General features: G+C 44.8%; 2 protein-coding genes across 2 annotated transcripts in view; one reads left to right on the top strand and one right to left on the bottom strand.

Moving 5' to 3' along the window:
• The window catches only part of dock1 (dedicator of cytokinesis 1), a 146,911-nt gene that overhangs the window by 57,495 nt on the left and 62,394 nt on the right, over positions 1-27,022 (bottom strand). The window lies entirely within an intron of this gene.
• Positions 8,717-23,293, top strand: LOC117748504 (inhibitory synaptic factor 2A). The gene is made up of 3 exons (XM_034558324.1): positions 8,717-9,948; positions 15,255-15,326; positions 23,110-23,293. The coding sequence occupies exons 1-3, from the start codon at positions 8,717-8,719 to the stop codon at positions 23,291-23,293; spliced, it is 1,488 nt and encodes a 495-aa protein (XP_034414215.1).

The following is a 27,022-nucleotide window of genomic DNA, read 5'->3' as shown; positions in this document are numbered from 1 at the left end:
GTCGGCTGATCAAACATCGGATGCGTGTGGCAGATGAAAGGAGGTAAATCTCAGATTGATTTTTTTTTTTTTTTTTTTTTTTTTTAGTTCAGCTTAGTTGCCTCGCTGGTTCAGGGAGATTTCAGACAGCGGCTGTGGAATATGCTGGTTTCCGAGTTCAAGAGACCATTTAGTCAGTTTAGAAAACTTTAAAAGATGAAAAAAAATGTTTATATCTCAGGGGAAAAAAACCAAGGTGTCGGGGGACTCACTGCCACTGCGAGCCGACATTCATCACAGGTCAGTTTTCTGTTCCGGAGAGGATTTATGTTTTCGATCCAGATTTAACCTGACCGGCTCCGCATGCATCGCTAAATCAGTGCTTGCGTACAAGGGCTTGCATGATGCTGCATTTCCTCTCGATCCTGCAGCTGAGGGAGCGTTACATAAACCACACTGGTATCTAAACCAAAAGCACAATCGCAGAACTGTGTTGCGAGGAGCGTCTGTCCCACGTACGGAGGCAGCAGCACAGAGGAATGGGTAATGAGAGCTGGGCTGCATCTGATGAAAGACCTTAATTTAAGACTAATCTAGATTAATGGACTGGGTGAAGTCCCCATCTCCGTACAGATTAATGGAGAATGAGTCTGTGTGCGTGAGTATGTGTGTTTGTGTGTGTGTGTGTGTGTGTGTGTGCAAAGGAGAGAGAGAGAGAGAGAGAGAGAGAGAGAGAACATGGGTTGTCTTGAACCCTCGCATCTCCACTGTCACACCAAACGCACGTCACTCCCACTCATCGCCACAGACCTCCCGCCATCGCTCTCCCGTCTGCCCTTCAACCATATCTCACATCAACGCTCCGATACAATCTCCCCTCTGCTCCATTTCACTTTGCGCAGACACCGAGAAGAGGACCGAGGGAAGATAGAGGGAGAAAGAGAGATAGAGAGAGAAATAGACATTGTCTGCGAGAAGTACTAGAGCTCGTATGGCAGGAGGGGATACTGAATTTTCTTTTCTTTTTTTTTTTTTTTTTTTTTACAATTGAAGGGTATATTATGTGTTGGCACCCAAGAGTGACATGAAAAGTGCACAGCGGCTCATTTATCTCATGTAATATGTCACTGCCTGGCTTCCTCTAACCTTCTGTGGGAACTGGGCACGGCCGCCCAGGAGTGATGGGCGTGACGGCCCCGGCCCTTCAAAGCCAATCTTTATTTTTAGGAAATCAGTCCGCACCTCGCCCGGGCATTGCACGACAGCGAAGGAAGACCTTACGTGTTCGCCATAAAAGGAGGCTGCGCTAGTCCCCCCCCCCCACCCCTGTGAAGCCATCGCTCCAGATGTAGAGGGAGCGGTAGAACCCGAGCTACTACAAAGCTTTGACACGGAGATGTCGTGCAGTGACACGGGGATATGTAACAGAGTTGCAGTTTTGTGAACTTTGTCTTTTTTTCACGTCCCCAAAACAAGTAAATATGGCAAATATAAGAGAGAGAGAGAGAGAGAGCGTGCAGGGTTTCCAAACGAGCGAGGGAAGTGAGCAGCCCTGCTCGACAGGAGGGGGGATTCATTCATCCAGAAGGCAAATTGCTCTCGTATGAAAGAACGACTACCTTTTTTTGAAACACAAGCCAGATGTTACCTTTCATGGGCTAATGGGATTATTCATTAAGAGAGAGCTTTGCAGTAGGGGCCCAGTCAGAGGCCCAGTCAGCCGGGGCTCCAACGGGCCCTCAGGCAGAGGGAAACAAGACGGGACTTTTCTTTGGGAAAGGGAAGAAGTAGACATATTCCTTTGTGTCCCTGCTTCTAGCAGAAATGTAACGAACCCTTTTTGTCTTTTACATGATGACGAATGCCCATGATGACGAAATTGCCTCCAAACAGTCCAAACCAACACGGACGTTACATTTCCAATTACGTGACAAATGTCAAACAAATCATTGATTATCGAAGGTGATGTCAAATAAGTTTCTGTAGGTCGCCTAATCGTTCCAGCACTCATTACTTGTGTGCTTGAGGTCCAAACAAACAATAATATTGATCTCAGCAGCTGGAGGGCGGGGTCACCCGTCGATCACCCGGGAGGCTTAATGTGAATTTGAACCATTGAAAAAAGGTGTTATGAATGGGTGGATGACGTGAAAAAAAAAACGGATTCCTTGAATACATTATTTTAAGTATTTTTAAATATAACATGGTTATATATCTCGGTGATCAGTGGAAAAGTGCGACTCCAGCTGCCGGGCTGCGTGTGTGCATCCTCGTGTGCGCAGACAAAGCGCTACTAGAGGTCCAAAAGTCCTCAGAGAATCATTTACCAACTTGCTAAAAAAAAAATTTGGGGGGGGGTGGTCTATCTGTTAATCACGCGTGTGACCTTGAAGTCTCGAAGAAGTTTGACCTGCTTCACTTTACTTGAAAAACAAAACTATTTTAAACACTTCCGCCACACAAACGCTCATTATGTGGGCGACGTATTCCTTGTACAATTCTGGTATGCGTCACTTTAAAAAGCACCTTCAAAGATCTTTACGAAAAAAGAACATGTTTAAATTACATTTTGTTTTTGCTGATTGTAAAGATTCATACAGCTACCTCTCTCCCTGATTATACATCTCATCTACATAACCCCCCCCCGTCTCTATTCTTGTGGATGGATCCTTCTCTTTGGCTTCATTTTGCATTATCATTATCTCTGCCTATTATCTCTCACATTCAACTCTGCTGCATCCAAACCAAATCTACAGCCATGCACCTGTTTATGACAGTGTGTTCCTGTTGTCTAGCCCCCGTGTGTGGTAATGTGTGCGTTCCTCTTTTCCCGTCTTTGCTCGGGAAGGCTTGGAGGAATCGGAGAACAGCGGGGGAGTTCTGTAGTTACCCCGTCAGCTTTGAAACCTCAGCGTGTCTAGAAGCCAACGAAAGAGGGAGAGACAGCAAGACACAGAGAGAGAGAGAGAGAGAGAGAAAGGGGAAGGGAATGAGGGGAGAACAACAAAGAAAAGAAAAAAGATATATAATGTTCTTCAGAAAGACAAAGAGGAGAGGAAAGGAGAGCGTGAGCATTCGGATTGGAACAGGCAGCCGCTGCAGCGGGCATCCATTCTCGAGCTCTCATCTCCACCTGGCCTGCACGTTAGTTAGCAGACGTATGAAATACAGGCTTCCTGTACATTTATTAAAGCTCCCAAGAACCCACCCGGGTGCAGACGTCACACCAGAAAAAGCATCCCAACTACAGCGAGTGCGTTCAGTGACAGAGAAGAGTACAATTCAGTGGGGAACAAAGAGAGTACGAAAAAAAAATAATAAGAAGAAGAAGACTACAATGTCCGTCGGCTAAAGTGCAAGGATAAGAAGTCCACCGTGAAAACAGCAGCAGGCGTCTTTCATGGTGGTAATTTGTAGCACCGTGCACAGCAGGGATGGATATTAATGACGTGTACAGCACACACACTCAGGCTTAGGAGGCTCAATGAGAGGCCGTTAGTCTTGTACTGTAACTGCAGTATCTGATGCAGTCCTCACACACTGTGTGCACAACTGAAAGCGATTTAAACGCAATATGAATATAAAATAGGAATGTGGAAATATATGTTAATGCACACACGGCTTTTCAATAAATGCTGTGCATATGCAGGAAACTTATGAGGATGTTCTGAGTGCTTTAACAGAGTGGATTAACTAATCTGGCTTTACCCTGTCACAGTATCAGACTTCTGACTTCAATAAAAGGAACACTAAGTTCATTTATATATTCACTACTACTATGGTGGCATGATAAACCACAAATGGACCAGTGAAGCTTAACAACTAGTGTGCATTAGTTCTGCGAGACCAATAACTTGCCCTTATCGTCCATGAGGTTTGTCAACCAGTTGAGGAATATCTGGTTCCAGTCGAAGCCATGTTGCTATTGCTGCATCTTTATTTGATTGGGAATATATCTGACCCCAAATGCACAGAAGTACTGTATGCCGACACTTCTGCGGTGAAATCACAATGGTATTCAAATGTCAGTTATCTTGGATAATAACGCTGCTTTCTCCTCGGCTTGTATTTAGTAACTTTCATACCTCTCGGCTGAGAATATGGTCCCGCGTTATTTCTGCTAAACTACATCATTATTCTGAGTGAAATCATTCATATGGTGCGGGGCATCAGCACAGTGGTCCATGATGACTGAGCAACAAATACTAGGGAGACAATCCCCTTAGAATCCTGTGATTTCCAGTGCCGTTCCATCTTAGGACATTAAGCAACCATTAACTGACAAAGGATTTGATGTTGGCCTAATGCACTGTACTGCAGTTATCCCGCAACACTGACCTGTACAGTCAATCACTCACATAAACCCCACAACAAACGGTCAACTGACCTCACCGACACAAGCGCAAAGCAAACGAGCCTGGGTATCTTTTTTTGCTGCATAATCAGTGTGCTCTACAGAGACAGATCAAAGACTTCTCAAAACACTACTAAGCCCCGTGTAATTATTAAACGGAAGCCGACAGAAGGGGGAAAAACAAAACCCGTGTCGATAAAGCCGAGTTTGGAACTTCCGTGGCTGCCATGGACGACGCTGAGCTGGAATAATGGGAAACTGCAGCGACAGGAGAACAGGTTTTTTTTTCTTTCTTTTTTTTTGGGTGATCATGTAGCACAAGGGCGGGCTTCAAGCTCAATTTGTCAGTAATTCAAAAATTACGGCTGCATGTAGTTTCCCTGAGTTTTATTCAGTGAACTACAATTACTGCCACCGCCAACCAGTTTACAATCCAGGTCCGTCCATAATGTCATCGTTTTTTTATTTTTTTATTTTTTATCCCATTAGACATTTGTGTGAAATTCATGGACATATTTTGTATGGTCGCAGTGACCTTTGACTACCAAATTCTAAAATCACTCCAACCGTGAATGCAAGTGGACTTTGGTGCCTAATTTCAAGACATTTGCTCAAAACGCTCCCGAGATACCACGAGAACGGGACGAACGCGAGAGGTCACAATGACCTTGACCGGGCTCTCGTGAGACATCACGTTCACGAGAATGCTCCCACTCTATGATTATTAGTATGCATTAGTGAGGTTGATCGCAGAGGTCGAGGGATGATGACCCTTCAGCAAGGTTGAGGTGATAAGCTGTGGCTCAGTCAAAGTAGTTGGATGTGGACGAGGTCAGGGCTCTGTACAGGCTCAAATCACTGCCGTGTGCATTTGGCTCCGTCATGTTGAAACAGGAAAGGACATTTCCTTAACCGTTGCCACACCAAAAGCTTTCACTGCTATATTATTTGTTCCAAGCTTCCGATCAAACCGCGTAAACATCAAATGTGCATGAATTAGGGGGAAATATCACGGCAATGTTGAAAAAAAGAAGAAAAAAAAAGGGAAGAAGAAAGTAAAACACCCAGTTAAATATTTCAAACATGAAAGGCTGTTTGGGCTGCAGTCGCTAATTGACATGTATAGCCATATTTCCAGCGCTTAATCAATTCCCCGGTTTTGTGATGCGTACTATATTAATGAATTTTCCTGTCCATGGAAGCAGAAGCGATGGAACAAAATTAGTCGAGCTCAAACGTACGGTAAACATTCAAACCCCAGGTTGAAATCAGAACACTGACGTTCGCCCCTTTTAAAAGACCCCGCCCACCCCCGGCGACCAAAAGTTCAATTAGGCGACTGCCATTCACAAAACCGCCGACTCATATGCGGTTTAAAATAATGCAAGAAAACGGGGGGAAACCATTTTAAAATTCAAGGTGTGTTGCATTAACTGAGCACATGTTCGGAGCATCAAGACCATTTCCATGAAAAGAATAATGAATTGCATTACGACAGTAATCTGGATGGTCCTTGCATCGCTCCATAGCTTTAAACAATGGCTGAATTAGAAGAGAACATCTTCCCAAGAACCAGCCTTGCGAAACAGCCTCTCTAAATGGACAAAATTCACTTGTGTCCCTAGAAATAACCCACACAAAACCCTTAGTGCCAGTATGACAGCCTTGTGAGCTCTGCTGCTAAAACGAGGTCAGTTGTGAACGTGTCTGATGTGTTTTTCCATGTGCAACATGACCCTGTGAGGTCTGTTTTCCATCTGTCCTACTGGGTAGAAACTAGTGGGTCAGTTCATTTCACTTAGTCGCCCCTAAATAATTTTTTTTTTTTAAAAAGGGTCCACCCTAAAAGAGGCAGTTGTCACAGCCTGGCGTTTACGCCCAAGGCCGTGGGGAGGCTGTGCCACGCCGGAGGTGAGATACGAGTGATGCTGCAGTCGCCCGGGCCCGAACCCCGCGATGGGTAACAAATCAGACAAGTGGAGCCGGGGACGCATCATTCGGCCCGCGGTGCCGGCATGTCAAAGGGGATCAAATCCAAAATGAGGATATGACACAATACCATGAAGCTGTACGCATCGTGGAGGCCACGCGTAGGGATGGGAGAGCGGAGAAAACGCGGTTGCCGCTCGCGCCGCCGAGATGCATTCACGTCTCGATAGCTGACTGTTCGGAGCAAGATGTGGCATCTTGAATTGTAAACGAGATGTCATTTTGCACGTATCGAATATAATGTTTAACTTGGGCCGAGCTTATGACAAAGACGTATTCACTGACCTTATTTGTAGAGAGAGGGGATCTAGGGTTACGGTTTGATCTCTCTCTCAAAATGTCATCCTTTGAACAAACATGGAAAGGACACCGACAGTGAGGGACCAGGGAAGCACAGCCAAGCTGGTGGACAGGTAATAAAATCGAGGAATAAGCGGCGCATGGTCAAACGAGACGAGGGTGGGGTTTGGGGGGGGAGGGGTGCAGAAAGCTGCCAGCTCGAACTCGTCTGTGTGAGGCGTGCCGTGCTGTTCTCAGACAGTGTATCCAGTGACATTACCAGGCAATGGTTGGACCGGTTCAGGGGAAGACCGTCAACATTGCTGGGCACATTTGGCTGGTTTTTTTCCAGAGTTTCAAACATGGGTTTCTTTTGACAGGTCCTCTACAAACAGAGTGCCAATGACCATGAGATTCTTGGCCTCTGGCATGCAAGACAGGCTACTCTGATAGTTATAGGTATGATCTACAACGAAAAGATATTATTCACAGCAAACATTGTTTTTCTGGTTTCTCGGTGTTAGGGTTAGGTTTAGAGAATTTAAAGTGAAAGAACACTGGAAGCAAGAGCATCTTGGGCATGCCTTCACTGGTTTAGTTATTCATATATTCATTCGGAGAAAATTGTTGCTATGTCTTTATAATTCAGCAGATTGCTGAATTATTATGCCAACATGTAATATTGCTATATTTACAGAGGCTACTGAGTCACAACCAGGCTGTCAATGTCTGTAGACCGATGTGCGGGATGATGAAACTGTCATGTTATCTTCGATAAGATAGACAGGTGGCTGTGCCTCTCAAAGCAGGACTGGGAGACCATAATTTAATAACACAGAGCCAGGCCGATAAGATGATGGGGAAGATGGTGAGACAACATGTTCATTCTATAGCTCCCGGGTGAGTAAACAGAAAGGTTTGAAACAGGAAGTTGACAGAGAGCTGTGATGGCAGATAAGCTGAGACTGATAATTATAATCCTATCCGATTCAGCATCGACATGTGCGCGTGGAGTGTTTGCTTATTGTAAATCAGCAGGCAGAAGGAGAATTATATTTCCGTCAGAGCATCACAGAGCAGAGTTTTTGCTGCCCCCACCATACCTGTGGTAGTGGGGAAAGATAATTCATATCTCATATTCACATCCCTGCTTATGATGCGTTCCCCCGGGGGGAGTTGTTGCGCGGTTCTCTGTCAAAAGTTTGTCTGTTTGCAGGTCCCAATTTCTCGGCATATTCTCTTGTCTCCGTTCAGTTAGAAAATGGAAAATGAACACAACCCATACTTCAATATGCTAGAGGAGTGAAAATGCGCCCCCAAATAGGCCGAAAATCCTATTTTTACTTAATAATTAAGAGGGAAAGGTCAGACAGTGAAAAATCCTGCTGAACCTAATGAGCCATAGAGATACACTGAGCGCAGACCTCAGGCACAGTCTAATCCACAGAACATTGCTACTGTTGTAGCCTGTTGTGTATCTGAGTGTGTGAGAGTAAGTCCAGTGTCTGATAGCTTCCATACGAACTGAGACACAAACACTCATCAACTTAGAAAGTGGGAGAGGAGAAACTGGTAGTGAGAGCTGCTTTAACTGGAAATAATAAACAAATGGAAGCTATGCTGATTTGGTGTTTTCGGTTTCACAGCGATGAAGATTAAATGCGCCATGGAAATCTGCTCTGAATATTTTTAGGGCTTTCAGTAAATATACACAGACGGATTGGCAAGCATAACAGACCCTTGCCAACTGGCAATAAAAAGGAAATGATGACTTTCTTTCAAGGATAAATATATTTTACATGCACACCTTCAGTTTCAAATTGTAATACATTAATTATCCCTTTTATACTCAGTTATCAGGCGATGTATCTCAAATCACATGACTAATCTTGTCTTTTACATTTTCTAATTGTGATGCTATTTTTCTGGCATGCAATAAAAGCACTCGTTTGATAATATTAATAAAATAACTGCACAGGTTCCTCCCGTCTCCCTGAGCTGAGAGAGCGGGTGGGTTTTGTCAAGTAGGATGCAATATAGCCAGGCAGGGTCTTTGTGTAAGCCACTCATTATCGATGATTAACACAGCGTCTCTCTCCATGCCTCTCAGGAAACATGGTGAGCAAGGAGGGCGGCAAATGCATGCTCACCAACTCAGAGTCTGACTCGGAGGCAGTGCCCGTGCCCTCCACCTCGCTGGCGCTGGAGGTGAAGTATTCCCTGGAAGCCAGTCGACAGGTGAGGAAGAGGAACAAGGCCCTGCAAGTGCGTTTCAAGGATATCTGCGAGGCACAGAACGAGCAAAGGGAGGCGGAGTTGCAGGCAGCGGGGAAAGGCGGCAAGCCGATCTCCTACAAAGTGGCGTACCGCAAGTACATGACCGTCCCCGCCCGCCGGTCCATCCCAAACGTCACCAGGAGCACAGGCGTGCAGACGTCCCCCGATCTGAAGAACCGCTATCAGACCTTTCCCTTCGAGCGCAAAAAAGGCCACACCTTTAAGCACGTGGCGGCCGTGGAAACCTACAGAGGTCAGAATAACGGTTTTGTCATGGAGGTGAAGCAGTCCAAGGCTGCTGAGCAGGGTTTAGATGAGGAGGAGGAGGAGGGAGCCTGCGGGGGGAGTGGAGTCCGGAGAACCAGGGCTCTGCTCCATACTAATGAGTGCATTGCCACAGTGGAGCAGCACACTGCACCTGATGGCCTGTGCTCTGACGCTCTGCAGCTCAGTTGCTCTGCAGACACAGACTGCCTTGCAGACACACAGAGAGGAAGCGGAGCCGGAGCACAGGCTGAGTACCAGCTCTGCAGTGTCCCATCCAAAGCCAGGACAGGATTACAACACAGGGAGGCCGATACCGACCGCTCGGCCAAGAGGCAGCTGCTCAATCTGGAGGAGGGCTCGTCCCGGACCCTGCCGGACAGGGCCTCCAAGGTTACGGGCCCCATCGCATGGAACTCCCTCACGCAGGTGGAGTGCCTGGACAGTCCGTCTGTGCGTAGCAAGCGGAAGAAAGCCCTGCAGCTCAACGGGGTGCAGAGTGAGACGCTACCACGCTCCAGCGGAGGCTGTACAACACAGGCACAGTGCCACACAGGACAGCTATCTGCCCGGCCTCTACGGGGCATGGATGAGCCTCTGACGCCCGGTAGAGGTGGCGAGGCTCGTGGGGCAGCGCCCAACCAAACACAGGAGGCCTGCAAGCAAATAGTGCCTATGAATCAGGACGGGGAAGTTAAAGCACAGCTCCAGGCCATGGAAAATCTCATCAGCTCCAGCCAAGAGACCATCAAGGTGCTGCTGGGGGTCATCCAGGAACTGGAGAAGGGGGAGGCCCACAGAGAAGGGTAAGACATCTTACTTATAGCCAATGCTTCACAATAAAGATGCATGAATTGGACTTTTTCCTCTCCCGATACCGTTACTTCCCTCAGGGTACCTGCCGATACCGAGCATCAATGTTCTCTTTTTACTCATTTTAAAAACTGTACAGCTCACTGCATAGAACTCATTTGAAACAGCGATTGCTGCAGCAGTAAAAAACTGAGTTGGCTGCCCACCATGACTACAATGATCACAGAATGTTCTCACGTTGACTAAGAAACTGTGGATTAGTCAGTTAATGGTTGATACCAAATCTGCTTGATAAAAAGGTCAGCATCAGAGTCGTCACTGATCCGGTGAATTGGATTAGTGCCCCCCTACTTCACAGTGGTGTCAGGCATACATTGGCCAAAAATGAAACGTTTATATATAGTTATATATATATATATATATATATATATATATATATATATATATATATATATATATAGTTAAACATTATTTAGTAAAAGTGTTCACAGGGCAACGCCAAGGAAACATAAGAGACGCAGGGCACATTCATGAGCAAGAAAAGTGTCCTCTTGATGTGTCGTTTTATTTCTAGATCTTAAGGACAAGATTGTATATGGGACAGCTGTCCACCAGAGCCGTGGCTGATGAACCCAGAGACTTGAAAAGGAGATCACAGCCCCGTGTAGCTGGGATGATGTGGCATTTACCTGAATGTGCCCTGCAGTGCGAGCACAGCACAGTGTCCTTGTGCGATGATTTCCCTCCAGATATGACGGCGCTGCAGCAGAACTTGTTCACAGATGATTCATCTCACCCAATTTGGCCCCAGTGGTTTGATGACCCGTCATGTGAAACAGACAAGTGCTCACTAGGCTTGTGAATGGGACTGATTCCGCCAACGAAAGCGTAAACCAATGTGTGTGTGATCAGTATTTGCATTGAAGCAGCATGTAGCGCCCAGTGGTTTCATTAAGAATAAATAGGAATACTGAATATGTCTGAATATGAGAAATGCATTGAAACTATGAATATCATTCTAAAAAGGAGGACGTCAAACCATACGCTGACACTTTGGCCGTATCCAGCAGTACGCCATGTTTATCTAGTAGGTCCAAGGCATTTGAAAAAGCCATAGCCCGTGAAAAAGTAATTTACTGTCCAATGGATACTGAGTATATACAAAAGGGCTGTAGATAGCATCGAGACCGGTGAAAAAGAGGATTGTCTATCCAAAGGGATGAGGCAAACAAAATGGCCAATTTGTTGAGTGAATTGCTGGGGCTCTGCACTCAGATCCCCATCTGTTTGACCGGCGCTGTAGAGGGGTACGGAGTAAGAAAATCCATATCAAATCGACATCATACCAACCTGGAGTCCAAAACCTGAGGGAAATAACCACAAACACGCCTGTCAAGCCAACATCCTCACAAACACATGAAAGAAACTCTCACTTTTTAAAAGAAAAAAGGCTGCCAAACTATAAAAATAAAAGTGTGTCGCGAGTTTAAAAAAAGAAGGAAAAAAAAGAAAAAGTAAGCCCACGTGTGGTGCAGCATCTTCTCTGGGTTGCCGAGCACATCTGCTTCATCAGATGCGTCTCTAACGTGTAAATAAAAAAAGACTTACTACTGTTTAATGGTGCAGTCTGGTCACAAACATAAAAAAACAATCGCATTGTCTTTCCATACTTTAATTACAAAAGCCTACATTTAGTTTAAGTCAGTGAGCAGTGTAAGCCTCTTGTAATCCATCAGAGCCCAACTGAAACGCTACTTTTCTTCTTCCTGTACACGTTTACATTATTTATTTTGTTTTTTTCTCAACCAAGCAAAAAAAAAATATATATCTAATGCCGCTTCAGTCACACTCCATTAGCTCCATGCTCCCCTTACATAAATGTCACTGGTACAACAAATAGGAGTGCCCTCGGGCTATAGGTGAACTATTATCCAATATATAACTGCGTATGTTATACAACAGTCATTTTTCATGAAAGGAAATGTAACGCTGTGCGCATTCATCACTACGCATGTGCCCGCGACATGCTGCTCAGACATAAATTCAACGGCTAATGTGCTGAGATTGATAAAAAGCACAATTCCCCCTGAAACTGCTGAGTCAGAATGCTACGGTCTAAGAGTTGATATTTGCTCTGACGTGGTTTCGTGCAACAAGTTGCATCTTTTACATTTGATGAAGTATCTAGATATCTTCTACGATTGTTACTCGTCCTTTGTGCGCCTGCTTCACCTGGGATAGTTTTACTCCCATCCAAGAATGGGAAGTGACCCGATTGCAACTTCGTCAGTGCAGTAAACAAACAGCCCTTGCGGACCGCCAAAAAAACACCCCAGAAGACTTCCCCCACTTTGCTACTCAGCGAGAAATCAAGCGTGTGAAAGGAAGTAGATGAGAGTGACAAGGAAGGCTGAGGCTGCACATCCCTTGGTTATTGTATTATTTAGAACTTTATAGATTGTTTGAGCAACTCTTACCGAGCTGCTGCTGGAACAAAAGGAATTTAGAGCACATTGACTCGCCTCGTGTTCCCACACACACACACACACACACACACCATGCATGCGAGCGCTCAGGTGCAGCCCTGCACCCGGGGCATGCAACACACTAGAGCCGCATGGCATCCTTCACAAAGTACATCGCTGGCTGCGTCCGCCAGCACAGAGCGCAGGAATAAAGGTGCTGCATCATCAGCTAGTGTTGGCAGGCCAGACCCAATTAATCACACTCATGGGGACTCGATGTTAGCTAGTTGTCTATTAACACTGTGTGTGTGTGTGTGTGTGTGTGTGTGTGTGTGTGTGTGTGGGGGGGGGGGGGGGGGGGGGGGTGTGTGTGTGCATGTTGTTATGCCTTTGGACTCCCACCCACTCAAGTGACCTTTGGGAGAGCTCGCCTAGTAGCGCAGAGGGGTGGGAGGGGGGTGTAGGGTGGATAAATACACCGGTAATGGCTCGGTGTGAGAGAAGGGTGGGGAAGGACCAACGATGGCTCTAGAAACAGATCTAGACAGCGCGACGACGAACAATAGAGAGAATAAGGGAGAGTTTTTTCAAAAGGCCGCGCATCCCATCGGCTGATGATTGTTCGGCTCACCTGGGTGGAACAAACGACCCCCCACGGCGCGCTCACCCCCGTTTAAATTGCAAGTCCGTTCATTCAAATTAATCCAAGCTGCAAACCTCCATATACCACTGGACTCATCCATGAGCTCATTAGGCGACGGCCTCAAATGACAATATTGATATTAACACCTCTCGTATACTTGTCCGAGCATGTAGCACAGCAATGAGTAGATACACAGAGGAAATGTATGATAGCTGTTTAATATGTATTGGTTGCTCATGGGCAGAGTGACAAAGAGTCCCTGAGGAACAATGGAAAAGTGTCTACTGCAAAAAATGATCAGAGACAGGAACTAAAATGTAAAAGTTAGCTCATTGACTTCAATGGGAAGAATCCAGTGGTTTTCACAGCCATGCATATTTGAGAAACCCTGATTGTTGGGATTGTTTGACAAATAATATTAATATAATATCCAGAATAATTCCTGCTTTGAACCAAATGCAATGCAATACTATTCGTGGCTCTGAAAGCGACTTCATTTCAGAAAAGCTACGCCCATCGCTGCGGCTAAAGAGCCAAACGCCTCGTGACACGGAGCTCTGCAGCTTGTTTCCGGAGTAACAAGAACACCGTTGTCATTGGTGAAGTGAGTCCACAGCACTTCCATTGTAATATGTCATTAATTATCAGAGGAAAACTATCGCTGTCAATCAATATGCACATTGCCACACTCTCGTCCAGTAAGAAAACCATTGAAGCGCGAAACCAAGTGCTCTCATTCTGGTCTTTAGCTGCCCTCTGAGAAACAGGAATCTATAATGGGAACTTTTAGATCAGAGGAAACTGATAATAGAACGATATAGGGACACACAGGATATAATATAATAGGATATTGATGGGTTTAGATGTGAATTCGGTGAAATCAATATCACAATCAAATTAAGACGAGCTGGCTGTATGACGCCAAAGGGCTGCTGTCTAAAGCAAAACTATAAACAAATATATATATATGTGCTTCGAGGAGCCATCTAATTTACATTTCATTTTATTCCCATAATGGAAGGTTATACAAAACGAGGATACTGAGGATAACTGTTACTGTGTGTTTTACAACACTATGTTGTGGATTAATCAAAAGCTGAAGTTTCTCTAATGTGAGTAAAAAGCCTCGATATTAAGAACAATAGATGGAGTAGGTCATACTGGGCTCTCACATTTTAGAAGTGACTAATTAATGAATCGTTAGCTGTGGCCGAAACCTATTTTTGATATTATCTCACAAGGACATTTGTAATGTAATTGAAGGGCAATGTAACAATTATGTAGGGCATTCACAAATGATGCATTTTAGTCTACATTTACTCCCAAAGAGTCGTCGTATGGCTGATTAATTGCGGTAGACATCGCTTCTCTCTTTCGCCTGCTTAGAACAATAGCCACGTTTCCATTCACGTGCACATTTTTGAAGCATCGCATTAGAAATGATGTATGGAAAACGGCACAATTCAATAAAACTCCCATCAATAGCAAGAAAAATAGTTTTTACTCTCGCTTGAGGTGGTTTTTAGCCTTTGTCGAAAAAGAGCTGATGCACTAAATGGGTTATGGAAACGCCTTTGCCAAATCAATTCTGACACTGCAAACATTTAACTCCCATAACTAGTCAGCTGTTTCTGCTGGTGGTGTCCTCTTGAATACTCCCCATAACTTGGGAACGCTCGTCTTCTGTCTCCAGACACAATGAAACGTGGAGAATACGAGCCGACGTGAACAAAAAAAAATATTTAAAACTTGCGACTGAACACTGCAAAAGACTTATTTTCTTGTCATAAATGTCTCAAACACAACCAGTAATGTAGGCTTTCCAGTGTTAAAGTCAAGCCTGACAACTAGAAGTGTTGCACATCTATCGCCGCTGCTTTGTTAACGCACCGTGCTCAAAGACCGACGAAGCACTCGGTTTCTGTGAGACGCTTCCTCCCCGACACCCATCCCGTGTACCACTCATGTGACCCTCAAATCAGTCAACCGCAGCTAATGGCCGACACGGTGCTCTTTCCGCCCCTGGCTGCCGGACACAGGCCACTCCGGAGGGCAGCGTGACTCCGCCGCGCGCCCATTTACCCGGGGCCCTGCTAACGAGGGCCGACAAACAAGACGGGAGGGGAAGGTGTGAGGGAGCGGCTTAACAAGTCCCGTAATTACTCATTCACAACTCTTATCTTCCCCGCAGACTCACCTATCGAACGGGACAGGACACGGCCAACTGCGACACGTGCCGGAACAGCGCATGCATTATTTACAGGTTAGTGGCCATTTCTCTTGGAAAGACACGATGATCCGAACGTGCCCCGTCCTTTCTCCTTGAGGGAAGGTGAACAGGTGGAAGAAAAGGAGACAGAGGAGGGGAAGAGCCAGGGGATGCAAGACTAATGTGGATGCTCTCTCTCTCTCCTCTCTCTTTTTTCATTCTGCCATTGTCCCTTCAAATCACTCTGGGGGGGGGGGGGGTTTGAAGGCTCGCTGGATTTAGAGGCAAAAGGGCACATGGTTGAAAAGCAAAGAGGATACATGCTTATTTAACCGACCTGGTTAAATAAAGGCTAATAAAAAATAAAAAAACATGCTAAAGAATGAGTGAGCAAAGGGTGGAATGAATTACATTAGCATGTGTCGATACTTTTGCTGGTTAGAATTATTTCAGTAGCAAAAATAAGAAAAAAGTCCAGTTCCAGCTTCTCAGATGTGAGAATTTGCTGCAAATGTAATCCCTTACAATTTCTCACTGGTTGTCATGCTGGGCTCTCAGAACTTGTAATATCTTTTGACATTTTGAAGATTAAAAGAAAGAAAATCACGGATTAAAATCGAAACGCTGCTAAACGCACCTCTCAGCGTGATAACAGGCTCACGACGACAAAGCTAGCACGCTGATGTTTAGCACGTATAATCTTTTTCCACGGTCACCATTTTATAGTTCAGCCAGCTTGACAGCAATGTCATTGGATTATGACCCAAATGTCTGCAAAACTAAAAAGTATTGGCTTTGACTAAAAATCGAGATGAAAAAGGCCACGGGATCACACAAAGCCATTAGGCTGTATATTCTGAACCACACATGTGGACCTAAAATGAAAAAAAAAAGTCAGGGAAGTTACTGGGGAACAAACATGTCTGTGCAAAGTCTCATGGCGATCCATCCAAAAGTGGTGAAATGACTGGCATTGCAATCCTTAAAGCCACATCACTAGTGTGGCTAAAAGAAATCCATTGATTAATCAAATAAAGCCCTGACGTGAAGCTGTGTGCGATCAGCTCAAAGGCCCCCGACCTCCCAACAGAGCCTCGCGGGTTCCAACACCTCCGTCAGGCCTGAGCCCTCCTCTTTGATACACAGCGAGACTGACAGTCTGCAGCCCCCACGAGGGAGAATTGCACAAGATAAACCAGTACGTGCACGTGTGTGTGTGTGTGCGCACGTGCGCGTGTGCGTGTGTGTGTGTGCACGTGTTGAAGTTGAAGGGCGGAAAAAAAGATGAGAACGAAAAGACGTTTAAAGGGTAGGAAGGTGAGAGGCGCTAAATAATATAGCGTGTTTTAGTGGACACTCCTGCTCCACCCAGTCGGCTTTCACATCTGAAGAGCATTTAAAAAAAATGTAAAAAAATCATTGTTCCATCTTCCGCTCTGAATAACTGATAAGCCTCTAGCCAAACTTCAATCAGCTGCTGATGAAATGAAGGAGCTCCGTTCCCTCTGATGAGCCGAGGACGGTGCGTCCCGTGGTCTCACCGGCCGCAGCTGGCCCCGGCGCGGCCGCAGCTGGCCCCGGCGCGGCCGCAGGGTGCCACGCAAGAACACAGGCGCCTGCTTTTGCGACGATTCAAATGACAGCAAGAGGAAGTGAAGGGAGCTGAGTTACGGGGCACATGATGTGAAGGACACTGGAAGAGCACGACGCGGGTGAATTACGCGGCAATGGGCTAAAAGGATGGATGACACAGGACAGACTGCTGAGATGGGAGCTCGCCTGGTGTTATAAATTAGTCAGCAGCATGTTTAATGGTAACTCTGCAGTGATTTGGCCCTGAAGGAGAGAGAGAGAGCGAGAGGGCCCCGCTCTCTCTCTCTCTGGTCTACCGGTCCTCCATCTCTGCCTGCCTGAGTAAAGACCAACTGTGCTTGCCCCGCTGTGCCAGACTCTGAGACGTTCGCTAACCATCCTTCTGAATCTGTGAGCACAAACTGCAGTGTGATAATAAATAAAATACAAATTTATATATATATATATATATATATATATATATATATATATATATATATATATATATATATATATATATATATGAGTGACCCATTCAAGGGGTTCTTTTTGTCAAGAGGATCTTGACAGCTCAGGGTGTACCTATACTCATCATATATTCCTCATCACTGAGTGTCTCATTTATGCATCCCCATGACTTGAATTCCCAATAAGGGTTTAAAATATGCAACATGCAGGCTGCAATAAAAGCTATGATTAAGTCTCCATTTGTACATACAGTACACGTGCCAGGGAGTTGTCCGAACATATCCGCCTTATCTAGTTTTTTTTCTTACCTGAGCTTAAAAAAAAAAATCCCCAGAGGGAAACCGATATGTAATATGATGACGTCACAGACGAGGTCAGGTCAGATTGGTCCACACACACACACACACACTGACAACTGTCTTCAAGCAGGCGCTATATTAACATCAAAACACATTTGGTGGCACGATCAATTGAAACGCTTCATCTGTGGAGGAAGAAACTCGAAACGGAAACTCGATATCGAACCGAATGCTCGTTTTTGACAACCCTCGCCGGCAGAAAAAAGGGCAGAAATTTCTAAGTGAGATGTTTGAAATCTGTTAAATTGACCCGGGTTCTCCTTTAAGAGACTCTCTTGGCATGCTAAATTGTGTTGATTGGACACAGAATCAAATATAGCAGTTGTATTCACGCAGGATTAAATGCCAATCTAATTACTGAGATCTCCATGAAAACAACCTCTGTGGAGGCGGAGGAACACAGGAGAGGAAGCAGAGCTATGCAGACACACACACTGTACGTAGGAAGAATAGCTTTTGATATCCATTAGGTTTTTGATTTTGGATGTTCATGTCTTTGTGCTATGCTCGGGCCCCAAAAAAGCCGGACCGACCCCGACATAAACCCACATAGTTTGTGTCAAAGTCACCACGGCAGCAGTTTGGGGTCCGAGCCTGAGCCTAAAAAAATTCTAATGTAAAGTCAACTGAAGTTTTTGTCAGTGCAGTGACATGATTTTCAAGGCGCAACTAAAAATCTAAATCACTATTAGGTTAATGATTATAGAACGAAGCAATCTTACTCAACTGAAACCAATCGGGTTCGGGCAGAGAATAAACGCTCTGGGCCAAATCCCTAACTCTTATATTTATGATGTAGCCGCCTTCATGACCCGAGTGGACATATGGGCCCATAAATAATGTTAACGCAGCCCAGAGAGGAGCCAGCCATGCACTCTTCAGCATAATCAATTTGTCCAAGAGTACATGGCATCATCACAGAGAACCATCCGTAGCATAACAACAGCCCTGGATCAATACGGTGCTGTGGACTATAGGCGCAGGGGGGGCTTCAGACGGAATACACAAACTGCCTCTTGTCCTTGTCTGGTCCCACTTTCCTCAGTTTTAACCACCGTCTTTCTTTTATCCTCCCTCCGTAAACTTTCCGCGTCTTGTCCAGCACACGTTATCTCCCCTCACAGCCCGCTCAAATGAACTTGGGGGGGATTCGCCCGCTTAACACAGCGTGCGCGACATTGAAACAGAATAGGTGAGAAAGGGATGAAAAGATTATTGCAATTCATCCCAATCTCGCCAGGTGACGTAATGTATTTGACTGAGAAAATTGTGGGGAGAAATGAAAAAAAACAGGTGCCAAAAAAAAAAAAAAAAAAAAAAACACAGAGGGAGGCGGGACGGGAAGAAAAAAAATAAATAAAAAAGAGACGGACGGGGCGAGCCGGGGATCAGAAATGCTTATTTTAGTGTCATAACGCCTGTAATCTCATTTTCCCCACCCTGCATTTATGTGGGCTAATGTGCTGATCAAACAGGGAGATAGATTTAAGTGGTTGTGATTAAGGGAGGCGGAGGTCCCCGCCATCGGGTGCCATTGTTCACAATGGAACAGAGTCATTTCCCATGAACCCAATTTGGTCTCGCGATAAATTCAGCAACAGCTGATCATTAAACACACTATCTGATGGTAAAACAGTCATTGAATAACGCCGCGTGCAGTGCAAATACGATATTAAAAGAGGAATAAATATGAGAAAGAAAAAAAAATCTCCAATCTATTGTGCGAAAGCTGTGAAAATCAATTAAGCGTCGCCAAAGGCTGACGAGCCGATTGCATTACAGCATATGGAAATTACCGAGCAGCGAGGAACGTCCTGCCGCACGACTCGGCATCTCTTCCTGTGCGATCGTACTGATGTTTTCCAACGTGGCGGCAAGCTGGTTGCCATGGCTACAGAAGTGATCCCCGGGTTGGAAAGAGGGTGCGAAGGGGACGGCGGGAGGACAGTCAGGAGGAGCACACTCGCAACCGGTGGAAGACAAGGAAGGCAGGGCGAGAGAACGTGGAACAGGGAGGCCGAGTCCCTGTATATATATACACACACACACACACACACACACACACACACACACACAGACACATGTTTCTTTTTGGAAAGCAGGGACATGACAGGGAAAGAGTGGGAGTGAGCAAGAGAAAGAGAGACACAAAAGGAAGAGCCAGAACAAGTGTGGGAGAGAGGCTAAAGACTGACGAGGCCTAAAGTGCCTTCTTCAATTTGCTCCGATCCGACAGGACACTCAGGGGAGCGGCAGCGAGGGGACAGGGAAAGGCCAACAAAATTCACTTTCAGCTAAAAAAAAAAAACAATATAGAAATGTGGCGCGACACAGCAGGGCTTGTGACAGTCTCATAAGGAAATGCTGATAACTGGGCCGGGGTGAGGAGACTAATACATTTTTCATTAAAAGGCCTTTGGAGTGCGTTTCAAAGATGAGATTATTATCTTCTTCCCCAAATTAAGCTATGATTTCTTTTTTTCTGGCCACGCGTGGCGGTCCCAAAGCCACAGACCACTTTACCTCCTTTCTTTGCAGGATTCTCCCCGGGAGATTGAAACGGAGCAAATCGTAGATTCAGCGGCCACAAAAATAAAATAAACCAGACAAAGTAAACAGCTACCAGGGACCACTGTTGCGTTCAGAGCATCGTGAACCTACAAGTTGTTCAAATATGTACACTGAGGATCTTTTGAGAGAGTGTGTTTACGGATTGAGTCCGATTACATTGCAGCCATAAAGCTTTATCAAGTCTGGAAAATACAGGTGGCGTGTTCAAATCAGTGCAGCTCAATAACGGTTCATAATCCGACAACACATACATGGTACGAAGTGGGATAGATGGTGTGAACAAATTGTAAACATGCGTCAGATGAAGAAAACACGACAATAACGGCTCGACAAAGACGTACAAACGGGGTTTCTGCATAACCAGCTCAAGATGTGAACTGTAATCCTTTGAAAATCATTTGTGTTCGACTGCGCCGTGAAGCAATGAACATGGCGGAGAGGGGCGGGGTCGTCACGCAACGAAAGGTCAAAGCGCATATTGAAAACGTGCAACGCTCACAGTGAAATGACAACGTCTCTGCTGCAGGATCGTACCAAAACGTGTTGGATTATCTCATGTATGTTGCTAAATCTTAACCGAGTACTACTTCATGCATGCACAAAAATAGTTTGTAAAAGCCTTTTTTTTGCTAATTGTTGTAGATGTTTTTTGTGTATTATTTTATTTATTCATCTGATGCTGCAGTTGTTTGAGCTGCAAGAGCTTGATAATTGTGTAGAGTTACGTTTAATATGTGAGCTTGAGTTTGACTTTAGAGGACATCCTGATCTTATTATACATCGTGACGCCGAGGGCCTTGTTCATACACGTAGTTCAGCATCCTGGGCCACGACCAAAGGAAGAACAACAAAAAGGTGCTTTTGTAGATATCGTGAGAAAAATAAAAACAGAACGAGAACAATAATAAAAGCAATTAGTAAATACAAGACAAGAATAAAAAAAGAAAAAAGAAAATCAATCCAAAATAGACTGGATAATACAGTCAAGATGAATTATACACAAGCAGGTAAGAGCATTTTTAGGAATTTAGCCAAGTAACTTGTTCATTGGTCAGTTTCATTGATGCTGGTGCGTTAGTTTGGTTGTTTTAAGGAGCGCGTGCTCATCTCCCCGACATCATCCACACCACACGGGGAGTGTACACACTTTGTTACTCTGCGTGCACAAAGTGAAGCGGATTGATACCAGTGGAATTAACATCCTGTGATTTATTGCTGATAGCTGCAGTGTTCTTGGCCTTTTGGAAAGGCCTGAGTCAAACAAATGCAAAGTGTCGAGTTCAGCACCCAATAATCACTTAAGTCACTGTCAGACACCCACATTTACGTCTGTTCTGTTCTAATCAATCCCGGAAGCATCGGCGCGTGTAGTAAAAACTGAAGCATTAACGATGACACGTTTCTTTTCTTGTTTTCTTTAATTGTCCCACCATCAAATCCTCATGTGCACAGCCTAGAAATGTATATTTGGCTTGGTTTTAAATTGCAACAGCGAGATTAATCTGCACCTAAAGCTCACTTGTGTTACTAAATCGTACTTTGAGATTAAATGATATTCAATGTATGTCGCAGTAAAAAAAAAAGAAAAAGAAAGAAATAAGAAAAAAAAGAATATGTAATGTAGCAAGGGGAAATCATTACAGATGCTTTGCCTTTCAATCAGAGCAGGCAGACGACCGCCCACCTCAGCTCACGACGGCATAAATCTGTAAAGTCGTCGTCCAGCCAGGCGAACGGCAGCATTCACGAGCTGGATCCTGCTGGCGTTACGTAAGTCTGTCCGGCCAGAGTCCCCCACCAGCCCGACTCAGGCTGCTGGCTTTAGCGGATTAAAGTCCCTCTACACTTCCCACAGCTGAGGCTGTAATCGGAGTGTCACTTAGCAGAACCTAGTAGTCAGATGTGCGTTGGATTACAATGAAGGCTGGTCCAGATAAATCCCTGTGCACCCTGGGGAAACGCAAGTGTACAGAGGGAAGGAAAAGACTCGCGATTGTGTACACAAAAAAAAAAAAATATTCTGCACCCACAACTTTTGCTGATGGTGTAATAATACAAGCAACACAATATAAACTGAAAACTACTAAACTAAAAAGGCTCTGATCTCATTCGAAGCCAATGAAAAGATATTTGGTTCAACACCCAGCACTGGCTGCATAAGTCACGGTGAGAAAGCAAAATAACCAAAGAAACGACGACAACAGCGGCGGAAGCCAAAGTGGGCCGCCAGATGCAATCAAATATAGTCTAAATTTCTGGGAAATAAAGATGGAGTGAGCGGGACATGTAGGTCGCTTTACCAGGCTGAGCAGTGCAGTGACAGATGTCAGTGCAGAGGTCAATGAGATCAGGCCAAAACGTAGAGACTTAATACGATTAGGAGGGGGAGTGTGTGCAGTCAAAACATGTTAAGATTAAAAGAAGCGTGAAGGGGAAAGAAACGGGGCTTCAGTATCAATGACGGAAGAATATACACAGTAAAATGTATCAAATTAAAAAAAGGCAGTATTCACATAAAAGCCTGGTTTGCAAAGTAAAGGCTGGTGGAGAAAAAAAGAAAATACGGTATTTTATTGCAGTAAATACTGTTATTTCTCAGTAATTCATTCCTTCTGCTCAAATCGTGAAAACTTTTCACAGTAAGAAAGTCTTCCAGGGATTAATGCTTCTCATATGAAGACGGCGTTTGGGTCGTATTAACACAGCAAGCAGGGAAATAAAAAAGGAGAAAAACAGAGATGCTTCTACCAAAATACAACCCAATGCAGCATGTACTGTCAGAGCACCTGGAGGAGGTGCGGGTAATGGCTGCATGCAGAATAGCATTTGATTTGCTGATGGTGTGTCCCCCTGTTTCTGTGCTGCAGTGTGGAGCTGGACTTCAAGCAGCAGGAGGACAAGCTGCAGCCGCTGATGATGAGGCTTTGCCCGACGCCGGACGGCCACTTCGCCTCCCTGCCTTACCCCCAGGAGGCCTTCACCTCCACCCCAAAGCGCAAGTCCAAAGCCGACTCCAAGAAGCACGCTCGCTGGAAACTTTGGTTCCTGTGAGAACACAGAAGCGTCTCCTCGACCCGCTCCCCATGGCACAGAATTTACGCGTCCGTCTGGTCGTCCCCAGCTCTCTTTTTGGTTCATCCATCCTCTTCTACTGCGTCACATCCTCCTCGGCTTTTTGCAGACCTGGTAAACTAATGGAGAGCGCCGCCACCGGATACTGAGAGTGCCCCTGTCAGAGGTGACAGGATGTGTAATGGGACACGAGTGCGGATTCCATGGAAAATTCTAAAAAGGTCACGCTTACCACAAATGGATTCAGAGTTATTTTTGAACTAATTTCTTCAAACGGGGTGTGAAATTACACCGGGGCAACATATTTGGAGATCAGCAAGGTGAAAAGACAAATTTGATTTCCCTCTGTTTATTTGCATATATTTTTCTAGCAGACGTCTACGGGTGTCCTATTCTATGATAATGGTCGGGGGACCGTCACATTTCTATTCGCCTGTTGGGACTATGTCTTTCTTTCCAGCCTCCAGGAGAGGCTGGCAATTCAACCACGATGCTCTGAGGTCTCCATCAACGGCATATCACCGTACTGCAAAGCACAATTAACACTGTTCAGGATACATTTTCTCCAGAGTAATTAAAAAGAACTATTTTGAGTATAAACTCACATATGTAGATCACCTACTAACTATGACAGATTGAAGACTTTCATAATATCTAAAGAAGAGACCCTAACGGACAAAGAAGTTGTGTATTGGAGTTCTATGATCAACTTTCTATCCATCTCTAAAATGTCTCCTTGAAATCAACTGACTTTGAAGTAAAGAATGAATAAATAACACTTATTTTCTTAATAACATTTGCAAACTTAGACGTCAATGTACTTTTTTAAAATATAAATATATATCTATATAGATTCACCTTAAGGTTTAGTGGAAAATATTTATTAAAGCTGCAGCAAAAAGGGGCTGTGCATTACAAAAACATACATCAAACTACTAACCTCAAAGTGCATAGTCATTGAAACCCAGTAATTGAGTCCAATCAAACATCATCAGAATAAAACTGTTTGGCTCAGAATAGAAAATCAAGTTTAAAGATCCTTTATTGTTTCAGTCATGAAACCCAAGTCCAACAAATAATGTTGGTTTCTGAGCACATGCGAGTGGTAACAGAAGATAGCTGTGATTGTATTGCTGCAGCATCCTGCATCAGCGACTCCCGAAACCAAGCCAGAGAGACTGAATGTGCCACTTCCGAACACAACCAGGGCTTCTACAGTGCAGGGTGGCAGGCGTGTAGCCTTGCATGCTTTTTACAACCTTCGGATTTTGCAGGATGATTTTCTAGCTTTTGAAGTAACAATTTTTAAAGAAAATGACAAAAATATGTTTGTTTTTGGCCTCGCCCAACACACTTGTTTTTATTTACTAGCTCCTGCTCATGACTTGCCATCTATTTGATTGTACAGTTTAAAAAAAAAAAAAAAAAAACTCTTGTTGTAGCTCTACATAGGGTTCAGAGACTATGTACAAGGAAAATAATATTTGCGTTTACTCTATATTAGCATATGTTGTATAGCATCAAATAGGGCTATTACCATAGTAATGAGTGGGGACGCAGCCAAAAGAAAACATTACATTAACAGCGCTGCAGGAGCAAAGAACTGAAGTCTCTCAAAGCCAAAAACACTGCCCCATAAGATAGGAGATGCGCCAAAGTGGTTTCAAGGGCATAAAAGAAGCATCTACCGTCACAACAATACCTTTGCAAACTACTAGTTTGACCTCCACACTGGTTTGACCTCCACAAGCACCACCATGCTGCTTTCTGTTGGCTACATGTGACTCACACCTCCACTCTTGTACATGCCGGGTAGATTTCTTTCAGTAGTTATGCTGTAGCATCAAAAGAGAACTAGATGTTTATCTGTACCTTAAAAGAAGTGCAATTGATTTAATATGTGCAATACTGTGTTTTTATACTGTTTATAAAAAAACAAAACAATAAAGATATTTAATATGCAAAATATGAAAAGTAAAAACAGACATTTACAGAGCTCTCGGCGTCTGGAGGAGGCTGAATATCATCGAAGCAAAAGGAGAATAGTAGCAGAGTACGCATCATAGTAGGTTGCTACTTTTTGCTTTTCATCAAATACACAGAATTGTGAGCATTGAAAAAAAAATATTTGTAATAGAACGATAAAGTGGAGTAATGTCAGAGAATGAAGTCACTCGCCCTCTGTGTGTGTTTTAATCGAGCATCTCTGAGCTTTGTTCACAGAGCTGGTGCATAAAAATGTTGAGAGGCAATATAAAATGTCCCCAATCTCGTAAAAAGCACCTTTATAAAAAGGGCCGACTCACCCAAATTCCAAAAAAGAATATTGTCTCACTTTCCTTTGATGGTATATAGCAGTTGGCATCAGTTTGAATTACATTTGTTCAGGTTTGTTTTGACGTCTAAATTATCAAGTGTCGCTGAAAAGGTATGTTTCTTTTGAAAAAAGGTTCAATGCTGTTCAATAGCAATTAAGATCTCAGAAACGAATAAATCTCAAAACGTGTGCCAACAAAACAAAAACTATATGCATGCCTAAACACGTCGTTGGGGTAAAGTGAGGAAATGTTATTTCATATTTTGAGTGAACCAAACCTTTTATTCGAGATTTTAACGAAAAGCGTGCGGTAAGGTTGAAAACCCAGCTGAAATCAGCCCTGCATCTCTTTGATGTAGTCGGGTGGCACAATGCGGAGCAGAATACAAAAGAGGGATAACCAACGAAGGGCTTTTGGTGCAGGCAGTCAACCTGCGTACGAACCTGCTCCTGATCCAAAGCTTACACTTACAGCACAGTTTTTATTTTGCCCGGACCATTATTACTTTAAAGCTGCCGGTGGACCTCCGGACATGTCCATGTGTCCATGTGCGTACATGCCACTGCCTGAGGTTGCCGACGACCAGCAGTGAGGTGAACTTGTGAGGTAAAGTGGGGACAAAGCTGTGAGTAAATGCCCCAGAGATGCAGAGTCACCCTCACATGGATGCATAAAGCTGCAGGAACTTGATGTTGCTCGAGGGCAACACTGCTGCCGCCGCCCCCCCTCCTCCTCCACTCACCCTGTGGAGGGCCATCTTCATGGGGCTTCCCTCGAGTGGATGTTCACAGCACAGCACTGAGGGTACAAACAAGAACCCCGGTGCAGCTTCACATCTCAAATTCTTACACCCTTTAACCGCGGCCCTCCGTGGGTTGAAGGTGACGAGCATCCCCCCCCCACGCGACTTTGACAGTGAGCAGACGTCTGGCATGAGTTGTCGCACGGTCGATATATTCAAGAGGACGCTCAGTCAAAGTTGGCGCACAGGAGAGGCGAGGAGAGGTGCAGAGTGTGAGTGATAAGTGCAGGTTTGAGGCATTATGATTCAGTGCCATATCTCACTATGCTTCTTTTCTGTGAGAGCTCTGCAGCAGTCTGGCCGGCAGGAGCGAGAGAGGCAGGGAGGGAGGGAAGCACAGAGAGAGAAATATGTGGACAGAAACAGATATGAAGACAAGGATAAAGAGAGAGTGATACACAGAGAGAGCCAAGGCTAAAGGAGTGGATACTGATCTGAATAGATGTCATTGAGATGGCTTTGTTGCAAGGTATTTGGTCGGCGAGTGCATGCAGCAAAGAACGCGCTCCGGCACCCGATAGTCGCTCAGCTCCACACTGTCAATCAATCGCACAAGCCCTTCCCCCGCAGCTTTCCTCTCCATTACTT

This window comes from Cyclopterus lumpus, chromosome 19 (genome assembly GCF_009769545.1).
Source record: "Cyclopterus lumpus isolate fCycLum1 chromosome 19, fCycLum1.pri, whole genome shotgun sequence".
NCBI classification, from domain to species: domain Eukaryota; kingdom Metazoa; phylum Chordata; class Actinopteri; order Perciformes; family Cyclopteridae; genus Cyclopterus; species Cyclopterus lumpus.
Note: the sequence above shows the minus strand (reverse complement) of the source record. Positions and strands in the feature narration are given on the sequence as shown.

Excerpts from the sequence above, each read along its gene's own strand:
- LOC117748504 (XM_034558324.1), top strand. The coding sequence starts at position 8,717 with ATGGTGAGCAAGGAGGGCGGCAAATGCATGCTCACCAACTCAGAGTCT. Across the intron at positions 9,949-15,254 it reads GGGGAGGCCCACAGAGAAGG|ACTCACCTATCGAACGGGAC; the intron begins GTAAGACATCTT and ends TCTTCCCCGCAG. Across the intron at positions 15,327-23,109 it reads AGCGCATGCATTATTTACAG|TGTGGAGCTGGACTTCAAGC; the intron begins GTTAGTGGCCAT and ends TCTGTGCTGCAG.